Source organism: Danio rerio, chromosome 18 (assembly GCF_049306965.1).
Source record: "Danio rerio strain Tuebingen ecotype United States chromosome 18, GRCz12tu, whole genome shotgun sequence".
Classification (NCBI taxonomy): Eukaryota; Metazoa; Chordata; class Actinopteri; order Cypriniformes; family Danionidae; genus Danio; species Danio rerio.
The window spans coordinates 18,790,896-18,800,709 of NC_133193.1; the positions used below are offsets into that span (position 1 = coordinate 18,790,896).

The 9,814-nt window shown below is 35.3% G+C and overlaps 1 protein-coding gene across 2 annotated transcripts; it reads right to left on the reverse strand.

Moving 5' to 3' along the window:
- Positions 1-2,399: 2,399 nt before the first annotated feature.
- Positions 2,400-9,519, reverse strand: ces2a (carboxylesterase 2a). Of its 2 annotated transcripts, none has more exons than XM_073929335.1 (13): positions 9,419-9,502; positions 9,149-9,344; positions 7,136-7,274; positions 6,809-6,983; positions 6,522-6,675; positions 5,751-5,855; positions 4,901-5,002; positions 4,677-4,817; positions 4,499-4,579; positions 4,169-4,310; positions 2,885-3,034; positions 2,696-2,768; positions 2,400-2,622 (listed from the first exon to the last, which is right to left on the reverse strand). In XM_073929335.1, the coding sequence occupies exons 4-13, from the start codon at positions 6,955-6,957 to the stop codon at positions 2,460-2,462; spliced, it is 1,260 nt and encodes a 419-aa protein (XP_073785436.1). In that variant the 5' UTR covers positions 6,958-6,983; positions 7,136-7,274; positions 9,149-9,344; positions 9,419-9,502; the 3' UTR covers positions 2,400-2,459.
- Between the last annotated feature and the right edge of the window lie 295 nt (positions 9,520-9,814).

The window sequence follows — 9,814 nt, forward strand, 5'->3', positions numbered from 1 at the left end:
ATTTGCCGCTATAAAGGCTCTGAATGAATCACAACGTCTTTCTGTAGACTGTAGCTTAGGTAGGTTAAAAATTAATGTCTTATGCTGGCTTCATTGAACAAAGCCTCCAAGAATGCTTGAAGGTAACAAAGTTGGGAAGTTAAAGGCTGTATCCAATGACACTGACATAGTAAAAAGAGTGGTTGTTCAACTTACTGGTGGTATAACAGTTAACAACCCTGGGTTGGTTCTAGGGTTGCACAGTTTACGGGTACTATGGTAGTATCGCGATACAATGGCTCCAAAATGCTGGCGGTGCCACTTTAGTTTGTTAACGGTTGTATAGTCATTAATGGTCTATCTACAATAGATAATGTTGCATGTAGAAAGTCACTAAAATGCTCACACGTTTGTGCAACAATAAACCATTTTATTTGAAAAGTCTGTGGAGCCCTTTAAGGTTGCAAAACTGTGTAGAATTCGTACCTTTTATGGTCGCCTATTGCAGGTTTTCTAACGCTTCAATTCGAACACACATCTGAATCGGACCATTTCTGTTCCTCTTAATATGATTTATTTGCGACCACAGCAATCTTTTTAAAAGAACGACTCACAAAGTAAAATGTTGAATTTTTTGGATTGTTACTTGATAAGACAAAAAAAAATACAATAGATGAAAACCACAATATAGCAACAGGAAACATTGAAATTTTCTGGGAAAATGCTCTTTTGTGACTAATTTCATTCTGTACAGTATAGTTTGTATCTTTATTTAAATGTATTTTTGTTGTCAGTTATTTAGAAAAATAAACAAAAAGAATTAATAAATTTTAGGTGAAGTGAGGTGCAAATAATACTTTTTGGCCTTAAGGGAATATGAACTACATTCAAGTAGGCTTATTATAACATAAAATATAGTATTTCTGACCATTTTCTTTATAATTTGCATTATGAATTACAGTATCACAATACTACTTGGTATCGTGATACTTCAGCTGGTATAATATCGTAAGATGAATTAATGGTGTCGCGACAACCCTAGTTGGTACTACAAAAACTGTCAGTTCAAGCTGAAGAGACATTGGTCTAGAAACAGGGGAGGGACCAACAGTTTCCTCTCTCACTAAATGAAAAGCAAATCAACACAAAATGGTGGAAACGAGGCTGCTATATGCATTTTAGAAAAAGACTTTTGAAAAAAAAAACTAACTGAACTTTACACACAATAATGCATAATTAGAAACAATAATAAGATCTGATTAGCTGAGAATTCCTACATAAAATAAACTGGTCTTTCTTCAAATCGGCACTCTAACTTTGTCTGGCCACATACGTGGACAGCACATTTTAGCTCTTCTGTCTCATGTTTTATATTTTGTTACAGACATACAGCGTCATCCTGCAACTGTTTTGCAGCATATGAAATGTCCCAAACACTATTTTAGCTTTCCAAAACGGGCAAAAAATTTGTTTTTATTGATAGTCAAAACATGTTCAAAAATATGTGTGTATGTGTTATTAATGCATTAAAGAAACAGTCAGGATAAAGTTGCTGTGTTCAAGGCAGAAATAATGAGTTTTTCATTCCATTACACAAAGGTGACTTTGTTGTGTTTTATGGGAATTCGGACCAGGAGTCCACATTTATGGGCATCATTTTTTCTCTAAAAGTACATCATATCAAAGATGATGCTTAAGTTTTATTCTAATAAGTCCAAATAGCAAAGATAAATTAAAATTGTATGTAAAAAACAGCTTAGGCTTTAATAGGCTAATATTGTGGTTTCAACTTAAATTCGGACAAATCCAAACATGTTCAACTTAAAGGTTTTTAAAGGAATGTCATATTAAGTAAAGAATTGTCACCCAAAGAATTACAATTTTATATATTATAAAGTTTTATTTTCTAATATTTGTAATAACAGTTTGTGACATTTTTTACTACGAATGCATGCATCCCAGTTAGACTACTTGATGCACTACTTTACATTTACTTTTTTATTAGATATTTTTATCATTATTTTATAATGTATAAATGTATGTTGTAGAACAATCATATATTAAATGTTGAACTATGGTCATTACACGTTAAAATATTAAATTGATTGATTGATAATTCATATTATTTGGTATATAAATACATTAATAGTATAAATACATCAGTTTTGTGCACATTTCATTACATATGAATGTATTTTCACACATATTGTAATTGTTTTCCTCTAAATGCAAAAATTGCTTTATAATTTTATTTTAATTTTACATTCTTAGTATTTTTAAAGCTTGTTAAATTTGAATTGTATCAGAGAAATTGTAAAAAGCGTACAGATTTTTAATCAGAAATCTAAATGAGCTGCAAAAGGTTTCTCTGAAAATGAACAGAAAACAAATCATCATATTATCAAAATGGATCACACAGATGTCTGAATTAGATTTATTTTTAATAACAGAAGTACCAAGTTTATTGGTGCAACAACTGTTCAGGCTGTGGGAGGTGCAGCTAGTTTTTTAGGTAATTCTTCAGTGAAAAAGAGCAGCTTGTCCTTCTTAAGGTCCTGTCCCTCAGTTTGCTGCAAACCCAGGTTCAAGTACTTATTAGACTGGTCATAAACAGGCCAGGGCACTGGAGCGGGATTTGGTGATCTGTACAAACCACATATAAATGATCAGTGTAACAAACAACAATATTGTTTCCAGCATCTGATGCAGCACTTACCCAGTACGAATAAAGTTAGCCCAGTATTTCATGACAGTTCTGCATAATTGGTTTTCTTCTTCAGTGAGTGTTCCTGTGTGCGATAAAGAGTCAGCAACCAAATCACCACTTCAGCACCATTTACACTTCATTTGCAGTTTCAACCCAATGAAACCTTAATGGCAGTTTAAAATTCTTAGATCTGCATACCTAAACCTTTGACATGAACATCCCAAAAGCAGGCCCCAAACACAAATCCAACATCATCAGCATGGTCGGCCTTCACAAAACTGGGTCTGAATTTATTAGCTGTACTTGGCCCGTGCTGGAACTCATACATATACACAGGCACTCCGGCTTCTGTGAAGTTATTATATAGGATTATGGAAAATAATAGCCAAGCACAAGAAAGGCATAAACTAAATGAAATAAACTAAGCGTGCAATGAGGATCAGATTTGAGCACCTTCAAAGCTTATTAAATTCATATATAAAATTCAGTATAAAATATAGAAAGATGTTTTCACAGAGTGCAACAGAAACATCTTGAGCCAAGAAGTCTGAAGAAAAAAATGTATTCATTTCTTATCGTTCAAAAGTTATTATCATAAACACAAGTATAAATCAGGATGGTCGGTGGGGCTAGAGGTGTTTATAAATTCATTCATTCATTCATTCATTTTCTTTTTGGCTGAGTCCCTTTATTAATGTGGGGTATGAAACACCCATACACACTCATTCACACATATACACTACGGACAATTTAGCTTACCCAGTGCTACCCACTGCGTCACCGCGTGTTTATATACATAATTTATTATTCAAACGTTTTTAAACATAATAGTTTAACTAACTAATTTGTAACAACTACTTTTAATCTTTCCCATGGTGACAGTCAGTGCATAATTTTTTGTAAGATGGTAGTATTCAGATTAAAGTGTCATTTAAATACTTAACTTGGTTATGGTAACTAGGAAAGTTAGAATAATTAGTCAAATTATTGTATAACTGGTTTGTTGTGTAGGCAATCAAAAATATACAGTAAATATTTTTTAGACTAATAACACTGACCTTAAAATTGCATTTTTAAAAATTAAAATCTGCTTTTATTTAAGAAATATGTATGTTAAAGTGTGCTGCTTAAAAGTACAAGTAATAATAATAATTTGATCAGACATAGGCCTACTCTGAAAATGTTCTTGCTTTGTTAAAGCTAAGCTTTTCACTCATCATAGCACACATGCTGCTGATGATGTGACAATAAAAGTGATTTGAACATCATTTAAGACATATTTTAAAAAGAAAAAAAAGTCAAAGGGGGCTAATAATTCTGACTTCAACTGTGTATATAAACATTTTTGGACACTAAGAAATCGGTCACAATCAGATTTTTCTCTATTCACAACTTTTTACTGCACTGTTCTATAAGCTACAGAAATAAAATAAGACTGAAGATTACAATCAACAGTAAAACAAACAACTATTGCCAACAAACCTCTGTGATAAGAGGCAACTGTGATGGAGGGTATCACCATGAATATATCCCCGAGCAGCTCAGTAAATGCGTCTCGAATCTCCTCTGGAGTTTTAGCATTTTTAAAGTATTCGTCCGCTATGATTCCATTGGCTCCTGAAGCCTGTGATGACACAATGAACATTCAATTATTATACGGAATAGTATCAATGGTAGTTTATTTTGTGTCCACTAGAGTGCGACAAATACTACAAATTATTTTAATTGAGTTAAAGCAATTGAACACTGTGTTAAATTTTATCTATAAATCACTAAAAAACATTTGGGAAGAGAGAGATAAAATTGTTTTACTCCATCTGCGTTTAAAAGACCCAAACGGTCTTTTGCTGCTTTTGTGTCCATCCCTTTCACCCATTCTTTTGGGAGGAAAATCTGAAATTAAACAACAAACAAATCTATTACTGATTCTAAGGTTAATAAACCTTTTGTTTAATTTTACCATCCTATCCAAAAGTTTGATGACACTTGCCTGGGGGAGCATCCACCCAAATTCATGGTTTGTTGTTCCAATAAGTATTGGAACTTTCTGAAAGTCTTTACTCTTCAGGATCTCCTCCGGCTGAGCTTTAATAAATTCCCCATCAACTGCTGCTCCAGGGAAAATGCCTTTCTAATAGAATATTGTGGGCATTAGTTCATTGCTAAACTGTCTGTATTTTTTATTAAGAAAAGAACCAAATTCTCTGTTCCTACCTTTTGAGCAGCTTTGATGATCTGTTCCTCAGTCATTTCTCTGATGCATTTGACCAACACTTCAGAAGAGCTAAAGTCACACTCTGTAATATTTGCAATTACCTGCTCAAACACACTGAAATCAGCTTCTTTCTATGTAATGTAATGTAATGTAATGTAATGTGTATTTATATAGCACATTTATTGTGTATGGCCATACACCCAAAGCGCTTCACAATCATGAGGGGGGTCTTTCCACACCACCACCAATGTGCAGCATCCACTTGGATGATGCGACGGCTGCCACAGGACAACGGCGCCAGTGCGCTCACCACACACCGGCTATTGGTGGAGTGGAGAGACAGTGATAGAGCCAATTCAGTGGACGGGGATGATTGGGAGGCCATGATCGTACAGTATGGGCCGATAGAGGGACTTTGGCCAGGACACCGGGGTTACACCCCTACTCTTTCACGAGAAGTGCCATGGGATTTTTAATGACCACAGAGAGTCAGGACCTCGGTTTAACGTCTCATCCGAAAGATGGCGCCCACTGACAGTGTAGTGTCCCCTTCACTTTTACTGGGGCATTAGGACTCACTTAGACCTCAGGTTGAGCGCCCCCTGCTGGCCTCACTAACACCACTTCCAACAGCAACCTAGTGTTCCCTAGTGGTCTCCCATCCAGGTACTAACCAGGCTCAGCCCTGCTTAGCTTTAGTGAGTAACCGGTCTTGGGCTGCAGAGTGATATGGCTGTGTTTCTAAACCACAATAATCTTTCTTTTTAAAGTCTTGTCATCTGACAAAATTTTTCCCAGTTCTCTAAGGAATTGTTGGGCAGTTATAGTGTTTTTGGCTAAATACTGTACCTGGGCATGTGTTGAAGGGTCTTTGACAAAGTATCCCTTCACAGTTGCTACCCCACTCTGAAAAATGGCCCGCTGAAACAGACCCTTGGTCATGGGTGACAATGTCTAGAAGAACACATAAGAAAACATATTTAGAATACATTTTACCCATTGCATTGGATTTTAAAGAGAATCTATTATTGTATTAGTTTCAAAGTAAGGTTAAGTGTACCCCAAGGAATGTACTTAAACTAATCAATCATAAAATACAGAATACAACAGGATGAACCCCCTTTTGCCCCTCAAAAATGCTAGTTTTTTTGTGGTATATATTTGAGAGCTGAAAGTTATTTTGGTCTGGTTTGGTTATCTTGGTTGGACTTTTTGTTCCTTCAGAGATTCTCTTCTGTAGATTTCGGTTGTAAAAATTGGATACTTACTGGAGAAGCTACTGCTTTTCTGTCAGTTCTCTGACCTTAATAAGCCCTTTTTACCACAGTCTGCCTGTCATTTGATTTTTCACTGTCCTTGTCAGGTCATTTTCTGTGAACCCTCAGATCAACCGGTCTCCAAGCCATATTTAAAGAAACTGAATTTATTTTTCTTTCCCTCTCTGATGCTTAGTTTGAATTTCTTGGCCACATCTACAGTATATGCTGCCAACATGCAATGAGTTCTGCAATGGAGCTGGGTGTTTATAGATATTTTATAGTTAAACATAATAAACCAATAATAAAGTGAACGTTGAGTGTATTTTTTATTATGAAAGAAAATGCTGCTGAATTGACTGACCAACAAAGAGGCACTGATTCCTCCTGCAGACTCTCCAGCTATGGTGACAGACTGAGGGTCTCCTCCAAAAGCCTCAATGTTTTGCTGCACCCACTGTAAAGCTGCGATCTGGTCGAGGAAACCCCAGTTTCCTTTTGCATGCTGATCTCCTGTGCTAAAACCAGAAGCACATGTTATTATTACAGCTCATCATAGAGGAAGAGTTTTTACTGTCTTCAAGCTACAACAATTAATTTGTCATTCTTTATTTGAATAGTGCACAGCATTTCTCTGTCATAAATGATTACCTGAAGTATCCTAATATTCCAAGTCGATACTGAATGACAACCACAACTACTTTTTCATAGGCTGCCAGAGGGGTTCCGTCATACAAGCACAATTCCTTAAACATGCAAGCTCCACCCATGGCCAGACCCCCTCCATGAATCCAAATCATTACCTGTTGGTTTTCGAAGATTTCTTCTATTAAAAGGCATGGAAAAATCAACAATAAAGCATAATAGAACATGTTTTACTTAATTTTTGTTTTACAACATTTTATGTGACTTAAAAGTTCTAAAGTTAAAGGGATGGCCTCCAGTTTAGATCCATTTATTCAGTTGTTCAGTACTCACTGGAAGTTTCTCTGATTCTGCTCTTTGAGATGGAGTGTAAACATTCAGATACAAACAGTCCTCTGAGACCCCTATAGCTGTAACTTCCAAATCAATAGCTTTTGCAATCGCAGGTAAAATATCTGGGTTTTGAAGGCACCTGCATTGCAGCAAGAAAAAAATTTAGGTAAATGGAGGTTAAATATAATACAGAAATAAATATCTAATGTATTAAATATAGTGCGAATCAATAAATTCTGAAACATTTTTAAATGTTAAAAGCACCTATGATGCAAAATCAACTTTTGGAAACTGTTTAGACAGACCTGCATTTAGGTATAATGTGTTTACTGTTGTATTGGAGTGATATTAACAAAAACAAGTCTCTATTTTAATATTTTCTGACATTACAATAGAATCCAAATCCAAGCAGTTTTAAGGCCCACCTCAATGTGACGAAGGAGTGTGGTTTTCCACATGCCCACCAAATTGATTGATAGGTGCATATTAACATGTCTCCACAACAATGCGTGTAAAAATGTCCACAAAACAGGATTTGCAAAGAAACTGGGATTAAAAGATCTGTTTCAACACTCCACCTGCACCTCAAAACGTTAAAGTCTGTTTAAAACAGAGCGTGTTTGTAATAAAGAAAAGACAGTAAAAACTTCATGTATTCATAACCGCTGGAATGATTACAGCTGCGTTAGTACAACAATAAACGAGAATCCTTCAAACACACAACAAGGGACTCTTGTTGTGTGTTTGAAGGATTCTCGTTTTTAGTTGTACTAAGGCAGCTGTAATGATTCCAGCGGCAATGAATTTGAGTTTGTGGATGTTAAACCTTCTTTTTTTGTAAAATAGCATAATGAATAGCAGTCAGTAGTAGTATATTTTAACTTTTTTACTGTCACATTTGCCACAAATAGTTATGCTAAAACAATACAAAGTTAAATGTTGTGTGTCTACTGAAAACTTTGTAATGGCATTTGTTTGTAACTCATCATTTTAGAAAGGCTAAAATAAACTTTAAAAAAAATAAACCACCTATACAGTTGAAGTCCGAATTATCACCCCCACCCCACCCACCCCCAAATTAGTGCCCAGTTTATTATTTCCACCAATTTCTATTTAAAGGAGGGAAAATTTCTTCAACACATTTCTAAACACGATGGTTTGTTCTGTAGACTATCTAAAAATATAGCTTAAAGGGGCTAATAATTTTGGCTTTAAAAAGTTTTTTTTTATATGTAAAACTGCTTTTAAATAGCCGAAATAAAACAAATAAACAATAAACTTGCTCCAGAAGGAAAAATATGATCAGACATACTGTGAAAATTCCCTTGCTTTGTTAAACTTCATTGGAAAATATTTAAAAAGGGGACTAATAATAAATTAAAAGGGGCTAATAATTCTGACTTCAACTGTACATCAAATAACCTTACTTGGTATTTTGACTAATCTCTGCTTCATCCATGGCTGTCTCTGTAACTGACTGCTGTTTATCTGACAGAACGCAGGAGATACAGACACACATGTGGGAATGGTGGGTGTGGGAAAACCAGCTTATTTGCATTTAAAACCACAAGATACAAAAACAGCTACACTTTCCTCTGACCCCAAAAAGGCCATGTTAGCATTGTATAATAAATAATCTGATAAATATTTTTCGTTTAAACTTTACAGACACATTCTGGAGAGACCAAAAGCTTATCTTACATCTCAAGGGGTAAAATAGGAGCCCTGAAATCACATGAATAAAAATTTACATTTTGTAATGTGATTGCATAATCCTGATTTTATATATTTTTTAAACTGTAAAAACGTGCAACAGTTGTCACAGCAATAACCTTTTAAATCATTTCAGTACTAATATATGTACTCTTTCGGTGATAAAACTATATTTATGGTACTAAAATGCATATTAAGGGTAAATATGGTATAAAATGGTTGCTTTTCAAAAACTACCACATTAGTGATTGACAACATACAAATGTTTAGCAAATCTTAAAGTTGCTTTTAAATTCTCACATTAAAGGGTGTTCGGTGGCATTTCTTATGCCCTCCCATCCCTGTACAGGCTGTGGAGCTGCTAGACGGTGAGGGCCAACAGGCGGCTGGGCAAAAGGAATGCCCAAATATTGCTCCACAACAGCTGGAGATCCTTTAGCTTTCACATATTGCCCACGGACACTGCCATGCTTCAAAACAGCCACTGGCCCAGAATCTGAACATGCAGTACACCAACAGAACATTTAAAAAATGTATAGAAATATAAATGAATGTATTAAAAATACTTGCCTTCCTGTACAGGGGCGCTCCAGACAGGTGCCAGTGTCAAACACAAGCAAAGCAAAACGTCTTTTATCATGGCTGCTTTTCCACGAAAGACTCACAGAGACTCAAGCCTTAAATAGACCTCAAAAAACAAACACCCAGACAAACTCAGTTACAAAATACTGCTCTTTACCCTGATATTGCTTCACCCAGTGAAAACAATCTACTGTCAATTGTGTACACAATCTTTGTACTGAGAAGAGAAAAACATCCTTTGTATAAACATTGATACACAGCTCATACTTCTTCACATGTCTCCTTCCATTGTAACTCATATAGTCACTCATCCTCTCAACTCTCCACTGTGATTGAAAATTCACTTTTTCCAACTAATGCTATCATCACTTGACACTTACAGTG